The sequence below is a fragment of the Choloepus didactylus genome, chromosome 16 (genome assembly GCF_015220235.1).
Source record: "Choloepus didactylus isolate mChoDid1 chromosome 16, mChoDid1.pri, whole genome shotgun sequence".
NCBI classification, from domain to species: Eukaryota; Metazoa; Chordata; class Mammalia; order Pilosa; family Megalonychidae; genus Choloepus; species Choloepus didactylus.
The window spans coordinates 7,800,590-7,822,167 of record NC_051322.1 but is presented as its reverse complement, the minus strand read 5'-3'; the positions used below and the strand labels follow the sequence as shown (position 1 = coordinate 7,822,167).

Sequence of the window (21,578 nt, the reverse complement as noted above, 5' to 3'; positions counted from 1 at the left end):
GATATGTCGACTGCATAGTCATCAGGGCTATAAAGGCATATTTAACTACACCATCATGCCAGCACAGGAATGAGAACCTTACGGAAACCAAAAGCTAGAAGTCTGAGGCTGGTTTAGTTTACTATTCTTACTCTGAGAAACAAAAGGCATTTACGAGGGCTCTTGCTTCTTTAAAAACACACAAGACAGTACAGAACCAGAGGCTCCAAGTAAAAATAATGAGATATGAGCATCTGCCATTAGTCACCTATATTTGTTGTTGTTGTTTTTATTAACTTTATCAAAAAAAAAAAAATTCCAGACAAAGCAAAGAGAGACATTGTATGTTACCACTAATGTGAACTCTATGAAAAATGCAAAATTAGTGTCTTATATTGTAGACTACAGGGGACCTAGAGATAGAGAGCAGCAAGTGAAGGGGGAATGATAATCTAATAAGAACAGATGAGGTATTGAGGGTAATCTTAGTAATATGGGAATGCTCAGGAATGACTATGGTTAGCTAATTTTCTTGTGGTATGGTAGGAGCATATTGGAAGCAATGAAGTTATTCAGGATATTTGTTTTTCCTATTCCTTTGCTTCGTTTTGTTTGGAATTTTTTTTTATTGGTTGTTTTTATGAATCCTATTTGAGTTACTCAAATGATATAATTCACTTAAAGAAAGTAACAAATTAATTAATTAAAAATAATCAAGAAATTATGGAACAAGGTTATTTATAGACCACATCTCTATTTTAACAATATATTTCAGTTTGAAAGTTTATTCAACCTTTCAAAGGGACATGGAAAATAGTAATTAAATGTATGAGATTAAACATTATCTCACACCCTGTTTCTTTGATTCCTTTATTGATTTAACAAATATTTATTTGCTGGATCCCTTGTGCCATCACTGCGATAGATAAAAATGAGCAAAGGAAAAGATGTTCAGATTAACACAACACGGGAATTAAGTTGCTTCAGTGAAGTAAGACACAGTTTAAACTCACTTTTCCAATCATAAACATTTAGGAGACAGAGAATTGAAAAGATTTTACTTATTTAACCTTCCTCCAGAGTTGGAATCTGACAGGACTCATTTTCATCACCAAAATTTATAAACTTCCTATACAAGATAAAAGCTATTAATTGTTTCATCTCCAAAACATCAGTAGGTTACTTTCCACTATTTAATAAAAATAACAGGAAATCAGTATCATATTTTTAGAATTTGTTATGATATTCTGAGGTCAAGGAAAATCCATTCATGAAAATTTTTTAAATGTATCAATTTTGAGGAAAACTCAAATTCCTAGGGGAAAAGTATAGAAAAAGTGGATGCAATAGCTTAAGTGTATATTGAAGTCATGTTAACAACCTAACCTTATTTAGCACATGATTATAGTTTATGGTGTCAGTGAGACCACTGAAATATTTTTAACAGAAAAAAAGTGTATGTGAGACAGAAAAGCCAGCATCTCCACAATATCTCGTTTAAATTCTCCTTTAAATGCTCCTTCAAAAGCCCAAAGACAGTAATCTCCAATTATATTTATAGTTACATTGTAATTATCTAATCAAACAGAAGTTAATTATGGCAAATTAAATATCACATATGTCTATTTTGCAATTTGAGGCATGAAAATGGCATGTGTGTGAAAGCAGGTACAAAACGATCTCCTTTGCACATCAGCACACCAACCTGGAGCTGGAAAGCTAAAGGTGCACTTGGAGAGAAGGAAACAACTTAACTCAGGGCTTAAAAGGTGTTGCACATATTATGATAGGCCTCCAAGATTTTGAAAAGTGAATTCAAACATAATTATTAACATGAAAATAAATAGCTGTTATCAAATTAACATACTGAGTTAACTTATCACATGACTCAAAGACACTTCATTGAATTTACAAAGCACTTCCATTAATAATATTTGAATTCACTTTTTCAAATCAGAATTATTTATTAAAATAAATGGATTTAAAAGTCTTGAAACAGCTCATCCCTTACCTATATGTGTTCCCCCCCTTGAATGTAGGCCCAAGATTGATATTAAGATGACAGGGACTGTTGGAGTCAGTAAATGTGAGTTTTTAATATTCTGTTAGATTTCAATACTGACTTTTAAATAGCCACCTCCAGGGTCCTTCAAAGAATGTCTCCCAAGTCCCCTGGAGCCCCTCACTTCTAAGATCCAGCATTTAGACCTATTACTGGGGACAATAAAGGAGCCCCAGCATCCTGCCCAAGAACTAACAATATCTTCCTTCCTGATGAGTCAGTGCCTAGTGCCATATGCTAAATATTTTCAGTATTACTGCTGAGGAGGCCAAGCATTTGAACATCATATGTGTGTGTGTGTGTGTGTGTGTGTGTGTATACACACACACACACACAACCTCTGGAGCCATGTGTATTGAATATATCGTTAGATACCCAATTTTATCATTACATCATTTAGTTTGATGTTAAAAAAAAGAAAAAAGAAAGAAAAAGTTTTCATTGATAGATTTTGGTGCAAATACCTTCTAAGCAAAGAGCCAGCAGCTCAGAGGTATTCTGAATATTTACGAAGAACTGTAGGGGACAAAGTCCTGTGGACAGCTACAAGACAAGTGAATTGTAAATGCCTCACAACTCATTGATTGTCTTATCTTTTGTGCTGTTATAAATAAGAATTCTTGACCTGTATATGATATTTTCTGAGATTATTCATTCAAAGTCTAAAGGGCCTTGTGCAGATTTCCAAAGAGAGAAAACGATATCAAATACGGCTCACTTATAAAATAATCTCTGGCAGGACACATTTTGAAATAGAGGGCATAAAAGTAAGCACGGTAATAAACCAGTCAAGTCAAACAAAAAGGGTGAATTTTAACACAAGTAACATATATAAAAATATATAGCAGAATATTGAAAAAAATAGCTTTCTTTATCAAGTTCAAATTACAAGTGCAGGAAAAAAGAACACATTTTTTTTTTCCTATTTACCAATTTATCAAATCCATGGAAATGATTATTTCTGCAGATTGACATTTTTGAAAACACAGAATACTCAGAATTCATACGGTAATACTTTAATTTTTCAGTTAAATAATTTTACTTTCCCATTAATTTGTTTAGTAATGTCTATGAAACTGATTTTCTAACAGGGATGTGTTCCAATAATTGACCTATTTGGTTTGTAAAGCCTGCTTGAGTTACATCTACTGTGGTAGCTAAGACTGCTTTGTTATTTGAAGGAAAGAATTCGTTTAACCTTCAGAATTCAGCAGTTTTGAAAATGCTGGTAAGCACACTTATAGAAGTTCTGTTTTTTAAAATTTCTTTTCTGCAAATACACATCCAATGTTTTAAAAAGTAACCACTCATTAAACTAAATGTCATAGATTGAGTATATAATTCAACAGCAGTTAAGGAGTTTACTTTATTTGTATGAAACACAATCATAATCAGTAAGCTTTGGGGTGTCATGTGTGCCTTAGTATACAAATAATTCAGAATGGTGTAATTTAGGTTATAAAGGGCCTGTGATTTTAAAGCATAAAAAAGACTTTCTTATTTCAAAAGGAGAACATATTCCACAAAATTTTAGAAATCAAATATTTAGGGAAGTAAACTTCAGTACTTAAAGGACCTTCTGTAGCCTAACAGTTGGGAAAGAGTTTATATAAAGTGTGTATTTATGTAAATCTGTTTTTTTATCTCTCTAATAGAAGAAAACATTTCTCTTAACTCAAGTTAGGAAATTATTACACATTTTTATGTATCTTCATATAAAAAGTTACAAGTAGCAAGCATATGTCACAAAGAAATGGAAGAGTAACATCAGTATTTGAGAATGCATGCTTTTTTACAATGTGTCCAATAAAAAGGATATTTCTCCAACTCAAAAAATCCAGTACTGACATGCAGGTTATTTTCTCACACTGTCAATTCAGTCATATTGCTTAGTGCTTAAAAAAAATTCTATCATAGGGTCCACATGGTAAAATACCTGATTTCAAAAACTATTTCTGAAACTCGGTATCTTTCTTTTATATAAAACAAAAAGGAAATTGAGGGTATATAGGAAAGACCAAAAAAGAAAAAAAATATATAAAAAAGAGAGAGAAAATTTTTCTTATTGCAATCTAGTAATTTTACTCATCACTTTTCGCTTCATTTCCTCATAATATGACAATAGATGTTTATAGTCCATAAAACCTCTAGCTGGTGTTTCCATCGTCCATATTTTCACTTTTCACTGTAGCATGTTCAAAATCACCCATCAACGCACTATTCTCAAGCAGTCTATATAATGAAAACAATGTACAGGTAACAGAAAGTTCATCCAAAATCGTTTTCTCACATATCACGCATGTACAAGTATATAACAAAGACATAAAACAACATAGAAACAAAAGAGAAATTGACAGTAAAAATAAACTTGGGGATAGTCTTAATCAGGAACTAATTTCTTCTTCAAGTTTCCGGTAAATCTCAAAATGTATTTATAGACTAAGGAGCACTTGGTGACCAGCAACCAAATTACGAAATGAACGTATCATTGTGCAGCGGGGATGTCTTGCCGAAGGAATGACAAATGTCTGCAATTCTTAAGTTTGGATAAAGGCAGTGGAATGAATTTAGAAATATGTCCACTTTTCACAACTCATTACAGAATTTTCTTTTCACAGTCCCCATGTTTGTACAAATAGTTCTTCTCTGAAAATAAAACACAGTTAAAACATTTTCTCCCAATGAAAAATGCACGCAAATACATCAATTTATCAAGGTAATATAGAGCATGGAAATGTGTTCACCTAATACAAGAATAGTTGATAGGCTTGAAGAGTTTTGAAGATATTAGCTGTCAAGCAAATTTAATTGGAAACAAATTAGTCTACTATAAATATAGACTATCAAGTGCAAAAAGTAAAGCCATTATGATATCTGATGACAAAATAGATGTACACATGGACAACTGGTATTTATGAAATATTTTCATTCCCAAGCATTCAAATTTTATATATAAAATTTGACATAACACGTTGCATTTAATTTTGATGAGATAAGCTACATATTCATGCAAAAATAAGAGTGGAACAATTGTATAACTGTTACCAAGTACTCAGTGTTTGGGTTTTGGGTCCACTATTATCCAGTTAAATGAATAAAGTGATCACCAGTTTCATATATTAACTTCAATTATACTGAAACTGAATATTCAAAGTTTCGATTCTCAAAACCCTGGATTTCTTCAGGTATTTCTTTGACGAGCTCATTAATTTTAATATCTTTACTTTAAGAAATGTAAAATTTAGCTTATAAATTCAATGGTCCTTTTTAATAACCTTTAGTACAATGCTTGATGACAAGAATATAAAAATTCATTTCAAAGATGAGTAACCGAAAATCATGTCTATTAGCACTGAATTCATTATATTTCTAATGATGAAATGTCACAAAACACACATCTCCAAGAGAAATGAATAAATAGCACATCCCTAAAAACTACTGGACACTGGCAACAAAACAAAACAAAACAGAATACAACAAAGTGGAAGGAGTAACCAAGGGTTTTGCTTACCTTGAATTTTCTTTTTAGACCCTAGTTGTGTTGTATTCAGATTCATGTTTGCTTAGAGACCCAATGAGGCAGAACCTGGAATGTTATGGCTATTTCATTCAACAAAGTAATATTTGCGCAAAAATAAATATATATACACAAATATTTACTTAAAAGCATTCCTAAAAATTCACAAAACTGTGGAAATAGATTTTTTTTCCTTCAGCATGCAAAAATAATTAAACTAACTAAAATATTTTAGGTTTGAGGATGTTTACTAAATGCTAGTAAACATGCAGAACAAAACATAAGTACTTGATCTTTGAAACTTAAAATCTTTTTGTTTCTAGATTTAGGTATTACTTCGTCAAAATTTTTACCTTTTTTTAGGGCTAATTATACAACACAGATGATACTGTCCTTATAGTCAAAGGAAAATAAATCAAACTTATCTACTAGATCTTTAAATAGGTGTTTAGTATTTCAGCATGCCACGCTATCATGCCATTTGCAATGGAAGTAGCAAGTGATACGTGGGAGAAATGTATTTTCAATTTAATACCAAAAATATAATACATTCTATTGCAAAATACATTATTTTTATGTTAAAATTATTCAACAAGATGGGTTAACCATCTTGGTAAGGCAACTGTTTCCAGATATCTCCTGTCTTAAAATATATCCAGATTCAAGAGAGCAGAATTCCTGATCTCCTTTTACCTATGCAGAAGCAACACAGCGATATAAATTAGTTAAATTAGTATTACAGTGGAAACCCATGATTTGGGCAGAAGTGAAATTAGCATATGTGCAGAACTAAATAGAACATCCTTGGTCTGTGTGTGCCTAGCAGGGTTTAGCAAGCGCATGGGTGGCACTGAGAAGGAAACAGAAGAGAAGAGTTGAGATGCTAGGGTTTAAACCCTCAATGAAAAGAGAGCCTCAAGCAGGAAGACAAACTAGAACTCAATCTACTGGAGGTCCTGCAGTCCTCAGGTTATAGTGGTCATCAAAAAACCAAGTGATACTGACCGCTGGACGGCCTTCTCGTGCCGGGACAGCCGGTGGCTGGTGGTGGGCACCTCCTCGATCTCATCGATGTCACAGGCGTCCGCCGCGTCCTGCGGGTAGCTGTGTTTCATCACCAGGATGTTCCTCCTGCTCACGGGCGGGATAAGGGGCTTGACGGGCTGGGGGGGGCGCGTCCGCCAGGAGGGGAGCATCCCTTGTGCTGAGGTTACTGCGGCTGCCTTTCGCGCTGGACAGCTGGGACCCACAGTGATGGTCGTGCATGCACTTGGAGGAGGACCTGCGCAGTTTGTGGTACCCGTCCAGGTCGTCTCCCACCTCCGCAAAGTCCACCGCGGCTGCCGACCCTCGCAGCGTGCACAGCTCGTAGTGCGGAGGCTCAAACACCTCCTGGAAGACGGTGTGGTCCAAGTCGGCCTTCCGCTGGACGTATTTCTTCCGCGGCTGTTTTATCTGCACGATGACGGAGATGATGATGAGGATGATGACGACGCAGGAGGTGACGCCGATGACGGTGCCACTGGTGTTGGTCAGCTGGTCCAGCAGGTGGGCTTTCCTCTTCTCTGCGGGGAGGACGGACACACAGGGCACAAGAAACAGACCAGGCTCATCAATATGTGGGTCAAAATGCGCACCCAGGACCTTAAAGTGAAATAGGCCAAAACGTGGAAGTTTCGTGCCAGTTAAAGCAGCATGAGCAGGCTTTAAAACAAAAAGTCTCACGTTTCACAGGCCTTGAAAGTAGCCAGTTGCCCAGTACCCTCCTGGATGTGTGTTTGTGCGTGCGTGCATGTGCGTGCATGTGTGTGTGTGTGTGCGTGCATGTGTGTGTTGGTTTGGGGAAGGTCTTACAAGACCTTTAGCATGGTCTAAATCAGTCAATAAATCATGGGAATGAACTTGTAATTTTAAAAACAGTACATTTTTTCAAAATTTTGCAAATATTCAGTTGAAAAGCAGTACAATTTTAAAAATCCTACATTCATTTCTTTTCATAGGTGTAAAAAACCTCCCGACTCCGCTTCTGGGAACATGAATATCTCCATGCTGTTCTGTATTTACGCCTGACGTGTAAAACTGCAGTAAAAGTAACAACAATATTCTGAAAGCAAAAGGTTATTGCACTTCAAGGGAGATACCGACAGAAAGGTGACCTCAGAGCCTCCGTGGACCATTTCCCAGTGAGACAACCCTAACTGCTGGAAAGTATTTTTCAAAAGGCAGCCATTTAATGTCTTCGGAAATTGTCCCAGTGGTACACAGCACGATGGTCTCTAGTCAACGGAGAAACATCTATTCAAGAACATCTAGGAACCTTCTTTAAGAAGAGTGGCTCCCCCCACCCCAGCTCCCACTCTAGAGCTCCACCAGCATTCTTGGGGGGAGGGGTGATGAAAATGTTCCAAAAATTATTTGGGTGAAGATCACACAACTCCAAAAATACTGAAAACTATGGAATTATACATGCTAAATGTGTGAATTATATATGACATGTGAATGAAATCTCAATAAACCTGTCATATAAAAATAATTAAATAAATGAATGATTTAGGAATAGCTCTTACCTTAATGTTTACCATGATCATGATAAAATTATGGTTATGAATCTTGCTGTTTTTGTTATTTATCAGTTCTCACCTACCTCTTCTGCGCTTTCTGAAGCACCAAAGCTAATGTCTTTCCTAAACCTCATGCAGCGGGATGTTAAAATAAAATGAAACAGAACTAAAAACAATAATTAAACAATGAGTCTAATCATAGTTTAAGGGTGGAGTGACTAAAAATATAGTGTATTCAGTTGTCTTTTTATTTCCCTGCAATGGAAAGTTAGGTTGTTTACTCCTTTTTGAGTTTTGTTAAATTGTTTTAACAGAAAACAACACACATGGGGAGATGTTTACAGTGTGAGTTTGACTTGAATGTGGATTTGCTTCCTTTTTTGAGGTTGTTCTCCGTGTGCTGTGTCCAGTGCCCAGTGTAACTTGAGGTCTGCCCTGGGTTCCCAGTGGTTTAGCCCTCCAGAGTTTCATCGGGTGCCTCGATTCACATTGTTGTGACCACTGGCTCATGTCAAATATTCTCTATATGTCAGAGCAAATCCACATCAGGTGAACAAAGTGGATTGTGACTACTGATCTTTACCAGTGCGGCATTGAGGTTCTTCACAAAATATTCAATTTCCCATCTATTCCGAAATGGCTCCTTGGACACAAAACTGGTTGTTGCCAACACCCCACCCTCCAAGTAGCTGACCCTGGACCTGCCTTTCACACAGCCTGCCTGAAACCAGAGCTGCTGTGAGAACTCTTCTCTGCTTCCATGCACAGAGGTGTGCAATAGATAACACTGGACTTGAAGCAGGAAAGAAGTATTTGCCTGTGCCATTACCTTTGCAAATTAATAGTGGATCTCAGTTAAAGAGTGTACCTGGCACTTCCAACTGAAAGAATACAGGCAACATTCCTAACCCAGCCATGATCTCTTTCTAGAAAAACAAACTTTTGTGTATAGACCAGGCAATGGGGGGTTCAGAAGTGGTTTCATTGGAGAAGAAGAAAAGCATTTTGGTAGAAAAACTCAAGTTAAGTGGCTAGAAGTCCTTGAAAGCACAAATGTTCCTTCACTATAGTTTATCTTTAGATATGTGCACAATGTCCAATGGAGTCAAACTGGAGTAAACGAGAAGCAGTGCTGTAGACTAAGTGGCATCAGCTCTGACAGCTGAAAGCTCCGATTTTCCTTTCTGTGGCTCTGCAGGGTCTTATAAAGGAAAATGTCTTTAGTGAGTATTCAAGGGTTCAGGATGGTCCCTTGTGTATTAATGAATGAAGAAAACTCTGGAAACAGCACGGGTAAAGACAAAGAAAAATAGTTACTAATCAATTATAAAACATATACAGAGCCCAAGAAAGCTAAAATATGCTCTATTCCTAAAACTTTCAGGTGCATATAAATATTGGAATAAACTTCCCTCCCAGGCCATGAGCGGGAAGATTTTGTAAATTTCAAGGGCTAATCCTTACCTTTACAATGGTTTTCATCCCAAGGATATACACAGTTCTGGAGCCCATTGCAGACCAATGTGTTATTAATACACATATTACTATGGCAGAAGAAGGTGTTGCCTTCACAGGGAGCTAGACAAGAGGAAGAAAGAAAAAGAAAAAATATTATAACTGATGTTCAGTAGTAAATCACTCACATTTCAAATCTTAAAAAAAAAAAAAGATTAGAATGATAATTTGCCATTAAATTGAGATAAACGATCTGACGTGAGATTCTTTGAGGTATTCAGCAGTGGTAATTATTTCTTGAGTTAGTAGCAATGTTGAAATTCTTCTGCAGATGCTCAGTTAAAAAAACTGGCACAGGGTGTTTTTCATCATTAAAATGAAGTACATTATCCATGCAGGGTTTTTCCTTTTATTGATGCATTCATTTAGCAAATCCTTGTTAAGTTCTTACTACGTGTAGAACATTATGCTGTATTGAAATTCTGAATGTATAAATTTAGCATTACTGTGCATAAATACTTAGTTGAAATATTGAAATAATTTTTAATATGCTTACTAAGTACAAACAAAGAAAAGTATATATTAAACCAATCCCTTTGACATCATTTAAGCAGAGGAAAAAATAATGTCATAGAAATTCACAACCAGGGTAAAATTCATCCTGAACACCATAAGAAAGAAAATGAATATTATACTCATCAACATTTAGCATATATACGGTGATGAAATTATCCTACTTTATATGCATTTCACATATTCTAGTCATTTTAGGTACAAATGATCCATGTTTCCAAATTACAAGGCACATTTAAAGTACATTTTGGTAAAATACAGACCCAAGAAAGTGATAAAAGATAATTAGGAGAGAAAGTGAGACATTAAACTTAGCAAGGTAAAATGTTAGATGATTTCAATATTAGGAAAAACACATATCTTTCATTATTAGAGGAACAGGATATTTAAAATAATAAGTCTCTAAGGTAATATTGCATTATGAATTATAGCTTACAGAGAGTGTTTTAAAATTACCTTTTGTTTTTACCTTTGCAGTTATCCCATATATCTCATAAAATACAATGTTAGTGTTTTTTCTTTCAATAATAGTTCTACCACCCTTTTAAGAATAGGCATTCTAGAAAAAGTTACATACAAAACACATAATTTACAGTGGTCAGTTTATCATTCAGTAAGGTTTTATTAGTGATCAATATTATCTAAACAAGACAATCATATTACAATGGATTCTTCACTTCCAAACTATGTACTTCAGATGTTCTAGAAAGTTACCGTATTTAATGTATTTGTTATATTAATAAAAATTGCCTGGAAATACATTGTATAAGGCAGCTTAGTATATTGACAACACTCTTTGAGGGATACTTAAAAAAATCACCCAAATACAAATCCTGAAAATAAAAAGAAAGACAAATTTATAGCTTACCCAAGCAAAAGTGGTCCCTTTCAACTCTTAATGCCTGGCTACCCACTTCCCTCAGTATCACTGAGTATCTCCTAAAGTTTGACTTTAGATTCCCGGTTCACAAATAAAAAAACATGTGCTCACTATTTTTGAAAAAAAAAAAAAAAAAGTAATGAAGAGTACAAAATATGTGCTAGTCATTTCGAAAATGAAAATATCATTCTTAATACTTTATTGAGCTAGTGATTTGTTAAATACCCCATACAATTTTATAATGCTAAATTTAATGATCTGAAGTATTATTGCAAAAATCTGCTTTACAGTGAGGAACTAAATTTGAATTTCTAGTCAACCCTAATGGTTTTTGCAGAACTGACATGGTCTGTTAAGCAAATTATGAATGTTGTCAAAATGTGTACACAGAGCAAAAAGTTTTCAGCTAATAAATTAGAATGGATGGATGCACAGTGCTTTAGTAAAAATGTAAAATCCCTTAATTGCCTGACAAATTGCACTTGTTTTGAAAGTACAGTTATAGATCAAGTAAAGAACATTTTTAAAAGAACATAAATATTTATTGACCTTCCATAATGAGTCAGAAAAACTATTCTGATTACCATTAAAGAGAATGGAATAAATTAAGATTTTAACATGCAAATATGTAAACTAAAAAGGCATTACATTCTGGAAATGAGTGTGCTGGTAAAAGCACTGAGATTTGGATTCCAAGCACTCAAAATGTGATTTTATTTCTGCTGCTTAGTAGTTGTGAAAATGTCTTCTGAACTATAAATCAGTGTGCCACTATCAGTTATTAAATATTGGTTTGACTGAGAATGCAATGGGTAACCCAAGGATGCCAATTAATCATATTCAATAAATTACAATTAAAACAAAAACAAACATGCAAACCTAAAATGGCCAAGAAACAAGTGTGTATCCTCTTGTACTCCTTGGACAAAGGAAGTTTTGTTTTATAGATCCTGGAAATATATTATATTGGGCTCTGAATTTTCTTGATATTACATGTCTGAATATTTCTCTTACATAAATGCAAACATGCAAAGGTTCATGAAAGATTCTCATTTCTCTCCCCAGCTTAAGAACTAAAATGGTAACTTTCTGCCTACGATTCTCATTGCAGTCTTGCAAGGATTCCAAGAATCTTTTCCTACTAACACTTATTTTCCACTGTTCCAACCCATTGCTGACATCTTTGGCTGAGCACCCACTTATCATTCCCTCCATGTCCTAGTCTTGGAATGCCCATTCTCCGCTCTCCCAATCTGAATCTTATCAGCACTGTGTTATCTACACAATTTAAAAATTTTATTCCAGTGATTTTTAAAGGTATTTAGCACTCTATATGTTTACTGTCTTTCCCCACCAGTTCTCTGAGGCTAAGGGGCACGTCTTTGCAAAATTGTAATCTCTGACCTGGCTTAGCATTTCTAGGCTTGTAGAACGTATTCAGCAGATATTTTAATTGATCAGTATTCTTAGCAAAAGGTTAACTCCAAACCAGACTGCATACCTAAGTTTCCCAAAGAGCAGAACATTTTAACAGGTATATTTTTGCTGGAGGAGAATTAGCCTTCAATGCCAAGGTCTTCGAATACAATATGCATTGTGATAGCCTCAGAACTAAACTTCAGCATCATTTCTTTAGTTTTTACTATTTCTGAGAAAGCACATACTCTGCCAATTGATGAGGATTTATTGTACTTAGAAAACTAAATATACATTATTTTAATATGCAAATACATAAATTAAAAAGGCATTACATTCTGTAAATGAATGAAGTAAATAGTAAATATACATTCTATAAATAGCAAAGAGCTATTGCCTTTTAAAAACCAGCCCTGTTGTTTCCCAAAGTTATTTAGAAGAAACTCAAGATTTACGTATATAAAGTAACAGCTAAGGAAGCAATACACAGGCAGAGATGCTGTGATCAGAAAAATACTCTATTTGTAGAATTAGGTTTTCTATTTCTATTGGAGTAGTAAATTCCGTTTCCTATTAATGCTTTAAAATTAAGTAACTGGAGAAAGCCATTTGCCACTACTTTTTGGCAGGGTGTTTGGACACAATGACCCGGACTATTGCAAACTCACATCACTGGAAGGGTTTATAGACCATTGCCATTTTATTACCTAGATCTAATGCCAAGTGTTTCTTAAACAAACAAACAACAACAACAACAAAAAAAAACAGATGGAAAATGATTAAAAGACAAAAAGGCAGTGGAATATTCTAGTCAGCCAATGATGTTATGCATGTAAGCATATGGTAGCTCTAGGTTTAAACCATTGACGTAATATAGAAAATGGATATTATAACAGCCAAAACAATCAAAATGAGCCCATACTCACTGTTCCCTCCTCCCTCAGGCACTAACACATGCAGATCTGTGCGACGTGTTCTTGAGTGGCAATGCCATACACTGCATATGAAAAGGACAATAAGAGGGGCTTCTCCCAGACCCTTTGGCCAGGACTCCACAGTCATGAAGATGCTACAGAGGGAGAGCTAATTCCTACGGCAGATTGCTTCTTCCATGTGCAAAAGCTGGTTTATAAGAGGGAGGCAGGGACTTGACTAAGAACAAGGTCCAACTGCTCTCGAAATCCTGGAAGCTTTTTGCCCTGAGCTGTTTAACCTGTTAGTTACTCAGTTACCACATCTGTGGAATGGGGATAAAAATAACACTTACAAAAAGGTTGTACATTGTCAGCCATAGGAATGCGACCATTATAGGCTTAATTATAAACTGTTGTTTGGAAAGAGTATTGCACAGCAGATGTGGAGTCAAAATGCCTGGTTTTGAAACCTGGGTTCCACACCATCTAACTGTGTCACCTTGAGAAATTTTACATAAACTTTCTCAGTTTTAGTTCACACCTATAAAGTGGGGATTGCCTTATCTACTACCTAAAGTTATTTTGAGAAATAAATGTGATAAAGCTTTAAACACCATAACACAGATATTTTCATATGCTACATGTCCAATAAATGTTAGCTGTTTTTGAACTACCATGATGTTATGAAAAAACAAAATATCCTTGCAATAGGATTCAAAAAGTGGCTTGAAATTATTTCTCCTATTACATGAAGTAGCACAGTAACAGGTAATACAACTAATCAACTTTACAACCTGCAGAAATTAAGGTTTATATCCACGTGCTCTCCTGAAACTTATTACAGGAATCTAGGAAAATATCTGAATGTTAAAAAGAAGTCAATAATACACCAAAGACCTCCAGCTCCAAGCTCTTTGCTTCTATATTCCCACACTGATTGTATGTGCAAAAAGACAAAAATAAGTTTATACCTAGTAAAGTTGTTAATAGCCACGTGCGTAACCAATTATTCTTGTTCAGGATGGAAACCAGCCCTAACCCTTGGTCCTGTGTGGACCCATTTGTAAGTGGGATCCTTGAAGGTGCTATTAGTTAAGGTGAAGCCAAACGGAATGCAGGTGGATCTTAATCCATTATGCCTGGCGTCTTATATGGAGATGGCTGAGCAGAGTAGAAGCCAGAGGAGGAGACAAAGGGAGAGAGACCCATGGCCAAGTGACAGAGGCCGAGACTGAGCCGGATGGGGACAAGCCACCACCAGAACGCTGCAGACTTGGAGAAAGCATGACCGGTTACTGCCTTAATGTTGGACTTGGAGCCTCCGAAACTGTGAGACAGAAATTCCTATTGCTTAAGCCCCTTGGGCAGTATTTGTCACAGCAGCCCTGACAAACTAAGATGACACCATTCTAAGATATGTCTAGGACTTTCTGATACTAAGCTTCTCTGGCCAAGTCATTTTTATATTTAGGGGAGCATATGCTGTTGCTACTATCATAGCCAGTGTAAAGTACCATCCAAAGTTCCGTTCCAAAATAGAAGCAGAAAATAGAATTAATTCATTAAATACATTGAGAAATGCAGATTTTAAGATGTGTTTGTACTGTTTACTAGGAGGAAGGTCTAGCTGTATAAGATAGTTATGATATTCCTTTTTTAACAGACTAACCAGACCATCAAGATATAGGTTCCTTGTGACACCCAACTGTGATGAGAGAGATTTAAGTCCATTTCTGGAAAGCCAAGAAAAGCTGTCTGTGGATCTTGGACCTTTGGCTCCAATGTCAAGTCCAAGAGTGTTTATCCGAAGTTCTCACTGATGCTGTAGACTCAAGGCTAGGATGAAAGCGACAACATTGCCCCACAATTGTCATAACGCAATTTTCAGGACAGAGGAATAGAACACATAGAAACAGATTTCAAGATTGTTCACAGGTGGTTTAACTCCAATTTAAAAAATGCATTTAAAATGTCTTCAATGAATATTTTTACAAATATTTCATCACAAATACTCTGGAAACACAAAATTTAATGCAGCATTTGCTGTGGAGAAGAAAATTGTTTTGTGGGCCACAAAGACTGAGAAATAAGGTACACTACCATATTTTGCTCTTTTAGGGTTCAGAGAAGTGGAGAGGTAAAGAAACCTGCTTAAATTTGTTTAATCCAAATAATTCCAATTTTATTTGTGTATTACTTAAGAGACAAAATCAAAACCAAACTTTTGGGAGTGTTCTTAAGGAAATATAGACAAGTTTGGGAAATTATTATAATATAAAGTTAAGTTAAAAAGAAGAAATAATATTTTTAATTTATCAAAACTCACATACTAGAAATACATAAGCCAAAATGTAAGCAATGGTTATTTCTAGGATTTCAAGTTATATGTAGATTTTATGGAGAAATTTTCCATATACATATACATATATATACACATATATAAATACATACACATACTTTTATAATTGGGGAAAAACTAATAACTTTTAATTGGAAAAATTAATCCAAAAGTCATTTCTCTATTTAAATTTTTTGAATCAGTAAAATAATGGTTTTAAAATAACAGCTATAATCTACTATATTTAAAGATTGTTAATGAACTTAAAAAGTATATTTCCCCTAGTACTGGTTCATTGCTTTCTTTGGGGTTTTATTTTTAAACCTTCAAATAATCCAATACAGACCACAAGGTGGGAGGCTTACACAAGGCTTCAGTGAAACTGAGTTTCAATCAAGAAAAACCAGGAATGCATCTGGGACAAACAATTTTCAAGCACATTAATGAGTTTTTAAAGAAATAAATTCTTTAGTAGGAAGGGACCCATAGTATTTGGAGCATATGTGAAATAACAAAGGGAGGATAAAAGAAAGAACAGCATCTCTAACACTCAAAACAAAGTTTTTTGTTTTTGTTTTTTCTTAATGAAGAATCTTAAAGCATATAATTTAAAATGTTAAAGATTTAATCATGGACGTTCCTTTATTTTTCAGTGTTTGTCTCACCTTGACAAATATCATTTCGATTCTATAATTTAAAAGTTTTTACATTTTTAATTGCTCTCAATGCTTTAGCCACTAAAATTTTTTTTTTCATTCTAGATATTAGGCATATTCCTTTACTTAGGAAATCAAGAAATCCACTGAAGACTATTCAAAAATATTAAAACAAAATCAAAGTGAAAACATTGACATTTCAAACACCAGTGCTTTATGGTTAATAAAACTATCATTGGTAGTCTAGTTCAAAGTCAAAGAAATCTGGAAATAGAGGTGATATTTGATAACATTTCCTTAGAAAAACATTATACTGTCTAACTAAGTGCTTGGGCTTAGGGTCAGATGCTTTCTCCCAGTCCCATTCCCACTCATTTGCTCTCTCCACACACTTTCGCTCTGTTTCTGGTTTCTCTCAAATTCTTTCCTTTCAGCTTGAGTTTTCTCCAACTCACCCCTCCCCGCTGTCCTGGGTGTACACAGCAACTTGCACACACACACACACACACACACACACACAGTCACACACATTCTGTCATATGCTCACACACAGACTCACACTCACATATAGTGACACACACACATACACACTCTCACACGCGCTCATACAATCTCACACACACTCACAAACACATCCTTCACACTCATATCTTTGGGTCTTCCTTATTATTTCCCCAACCTTTAACTCGAATGGAAACGCTTACAGAAATGTGTGGAAAACAGTGAGAAAGGAAAGAGCTTGAAGTACATTTACATCTCCTTGCTTCATTTCTTGAATTCAACTTCTATCAGTCTTGAAGATATTGATCTATTAAAATTTTATGCTTGTACCAAGACACTCTAGAGTCTACTATGTGCTTTCACTGAGAGATGGAAACAAACCTTAAAATTATTTAAAATATGCAAATGTGATCCATAACATATATTTAGGCAATGGATTCACACTGAATAGCAAAATCTAATATATCTGAAAACTTAGTTACTTTTATTCAATAATGATTTTGATAAATTCAGCTGATGCAGATTTTTTTGTCTCCTGCCTTCCCAGGTCATTTGCCATTGTCTCCTGTGAGGTCAGAACCCTGGGGCTGTCGACTCCTTCTTGTCTCTATCCATCGTCTTTCCTGGGCGAGTGCAGCTGGCCACAGAGCCTCTGCTTTTCTGTTGACCCGATGTAGTTTTACTCTTCCTACTCTGACTGAGATCCAAACTTAACCCTGTATATTGAACTTGCTTTCTATCTAATGTCTCCCCTTGGAAGTCTGAGTAACATTTCAAATGGAAAATGGTGGAATGGGCTTAGAGACAAGGACAGATTTTCACCCTGCTCCCTACCCTGCACTTCAATTCTGCGTTCTCCACACCTTCCTGAAACCAAGGAGGGGCACGACCGTCCCACAGCTGTTCAGGCTAACGGCTCAGATCATTCTAGATTCCTTTCTCTCCCAGACACCCACAGGCCACGTCACCTCACCTCAGCTCCCTGCTCCTCCCACCATCCTCAGGGCTGCAGCTGGGCCCCCTTCACCCTTCACAGACTATTCTCCTGTCCACCTCCCAAGACACAGCAACCATAGAGCTCTCAATGGTTTTAAAGTGTGATCTGGCCACATGTCACCCCTGGTTAAAATACTCCAAAATGTTTCCAATAAAGTGAGTTTAAATGCTGAACTCCTAGTGTTTCTCACCCATAGTTAGGGACCTCAAAGCCTTCTGCATACCCCAAGTCTTCTCCCACTGTAGCCCCAGCACACCCCAACCTCGTCCTTCCCCACCACATCACTCCTTTTATTTTTGAGCTCATCTTCTTTACTATGTTCCCAGTACTTAAGCACACTGTTTTCCTCCTTTCACTGGAATGTAAGGACAGATTTTTTTTGCTCACTACTTTTTTGATGGGCTTAGAACACTTGCCACTTTGCAGGTGCTTAATAAATATTTGCTGACAAATGAAGTACCATAATAAAAATTCTTTAAGCAATATGACACATATTAAATGCCATCTTCTTGCTAAATTCTTAGGATTTTAATTTCTAAGGAATCACAAGGATGTTCTTAACGAGCTTGAAGGAATAAAACAACAATGAAAATATCAAAAATATCAATTCTGAGCAGGCATCTGAGTATGGATTCACAACGGCTTTAAAAACTGGATTTGAAAGAGTATAGCTTGGTGCTAAGTCTTATTTTTAATCATGGTATTCTAATTACATGAACAGGAAGTGTGAAAAATTATAAAATATATTTGGCCATCAGAATCGACCCCCAAACATTTTTTTTCCAAAATGAGAGGAAAAAGTTGCCCCTGCCACATACCTTAAACTTAAAATGGCCTTCAGGCTACTCAATTAGAGGAAATGACATTTTATTTGAAAAAATGCTCACCAGATTTGAGGCCACAAATAGATTCACACGTCTTTTCTTCATCTCCTTTATCATCTTCATATATTTTTTTGGAAAATCATTATCTGCTTTCAAAACTCTCCGTTCCAAGGTGCTTACATTACTATCAAAATATCCAGTATTACTGAGTAAGATATATCGTAATCTCTTTTTTTAATACAAGAAATTCTGTTTACAAATTTCAGTTTGATCCAACTCACACTTATTAGATTTCCTTCCAATCTTCATGCTAAAATGCCATATTCTTACTGTTCCAAAAGATATCAGTTTAAGAAAAGAATCATCTTCACATGAAATATATTCCATAGCTAGAGACTATTTTTTCTTTCACATAGGGTGTGACCCATATCATGGTTTATCCATTCTTTTCTGATTGATTCCAATATTTTTTTGTGCATTTTATACTTTGGGCATTCTGCACAATGATTTATTCATTGTGTGCAATTAGTCAGGTCAGTTACAATAAAAAGGATATTAAAATTCTTTGGGGCTTGCTCTCTGATTATTATTAGGCTTTGGGTATGTGGCCCAGAATTTGTTTCATGGCTGAAGCAAATGCGCCTGTAATAGACAGTTACAGGCAGACAGCTCTTGTAAAGGGACTCGATTTGATTTCATCGTAAAACGTGCCAAGTCCCAAAAGAAGATCTTGCAGTAAACAAAGACTAAAGCCAAGCATAAATGGATCACCAGAACAACACTTTTGTGATTCTGCTAGCTCAAATGCTACCAATTCAGAATAATAATTTAAAATCTAAGTGTAATAAACATGACCTATTTTTGGTGACATACGTAAACTAGGATAGCTGTAAAATCAGAACCAGTGAGATAATAGCCATTATCCCCAAGAACCTACCAAGAATTGCAAGTAATTTGCTGTTCTTATCATTGTCCACCTTAACACTTACAGACCCACAGTTTAATAAAGACAACACCGACCCAAAAATTTCAGTAAATATTCTGCAACATTTTATATGCAATTCAATGAGAAAACATAGAGACAAAAATTATTTAACTAAGTCAATTGGTTTAGTCTAAAAAACACTTGAGGAATTTGAGTATTTAAGCTCAATATGCAATATTAAATATTCAATGTTTAATACTCAAAATTTAAATTGCCTTTAAATTCCAATCATTCGATTAAAGAGTATATCTATATGCATAACATTTTTTCAATGATTTGAGTTGAGTGACCAAGTCGGTAACAAAAGTCCATCAGAAATCCTCTTCATATAATAAAATAATATTTTGACAACTGTTTTCTTTATGGTACAATTGGATTCAACCAAATTTTAAAATGAGAGGGAAGGAAAGAGAGATTAGGAAGGAAGGAAAGAAAGAAGGGAGGGAGGAAGGCAGGGAGAGGGAAGACATAGTCTTTGACAGATTGTACAACTTTATATCATTTCCTTTGCTCAGTGGCCTCATTGTATTTAAAAGTAAGAAACCACTGACTACCAAAATTTCCTAAGTTGTTACCCCGCTCATTGACACAGACTTAGCAGCCATCCTCATTTGGCTGCTTGCTCTGTTCCAGACACAGGTGTTTAAAACTTACAGCTGCCCTGTAATGCAGCTCCATTTTCTGGAAAGGGAATTGAGTCTTACAGGTAAGAACTGACTGACACCAAGCACATGCTCGTACATTTTTTAACAGCAAAATATATTTTTTCCAGATAGCTGATTTCTGGTTTTGTTAAGTAAATGAGTTCAACTTTTTTTTTATAAATTCCAAACATACTTAACATACATACACTTGCCAGTTTTTATATATATATACACAGATATATATACGTATATATGTATGTGTATATATATATATATATAAGTGTTTGCAAATGTTTACTGTATTAAGAAAGTGGGCTTAATCTTTTCAAAACCCACCAACTCATAATGGCAAGCCACAGGGATCTATATCAGTAAGACGTCAATTTTCATTCTAGTCTATGTCGTAAGTGGTAACACTGCTCCCTCTAGCACTAAAATTTTCTTTCCTTGGTGAAATACAAAGTGAGAATTCTACCTTTTGATCTTTGCATTTTTTAAACGCTTAAATGCTTTGGGGCCTGCTTGTTCTAAATGGAAAATAAAATATTATTGTTTGAAAAATTAAATAGGATTATTTCTATCTTCTGCCTCCTTCCTTTCTTTGATTCTTTAAAATAAAGAAGTCTAAAATTTAAAATTGCGTTATTTTATTTTTCTGTTCCTAACAAAGTATATAAGGTCATCTCTCTTTTAAGTCTGAAAGGAGTTAGAAAGGATCAAAGTGAGTTGATTTGGGGTATATGCTTGGAGTGTTACTGAACCTAGTGCCTTTCTACATTAATAATAAAATTACAATCTACAGAGTGCTGTTTTTTTCTCCTTTTAAGATCCATCAAAGGTAAATGTATTGAGATAATATGAGTATTTTTTGTATGTATTATGAAATTAGGAATTTTCATTAATCAGACAGATGCTAATTCTGTATACAAGAGGCAGATGGTAGGTCATAGCGTGTTCCAGAACATGAATAGATGATAAAATTAAAGAGTAAAATGATGATCAATCACTGTGGCAGAAAAGCAAAAACCCAACCAATATAAAAAAGAATGCTGGAGAAGAAAACACTATAAGAAGAACATTAGGCTTCTTAGATGAAATGTTTCAGCAAGTAATTTACTAAAGTAGATGAGGAAGTGTGTGGTGGGAGTGTGGGCCAAAGTACTAGATATAAATGAACATTTTCTGAAAGTGAGTCACACACTTGAATTTAAATGTGTGTGGTAGCACCTCAGGAAGAGCAAATATTTTATTCATCTTGTGCCATCAGTGCTGGGGT

General features: G+C 35.2%; 1 protein-coding gene across 1 annotated transcript in view; it reads right to left on the bottom strand.

Annotated features, from left to right (window-relative positions):
• Window positions 1-835: 835 nt before the first annotated feature.
• The window catches only part of NETO1 (neuropilin and tolloid like 1), a 109,530-nt gene continuing 88,787 nt past the window's right edge, over window positions 836-21,578 (bottom strand). The window contains 5 exon segments of the mRNA XM_037806185.1: window positions 836-4,687; window positions 5,553-5,627; window positions 6,564-6,730; window positions 6,732-7,123; window positions 9,584-9,697. Coding sequence (XP_037662113.1) covers window positions 5,567-5,627; window positions 6,564-6,730; window positions 6,732-7,123; window positions 9,584-9,697 — 734 coding nt within the window. The 3' untranslated portion in view covers window positions 836-4,687; window positions 5,553-5,566.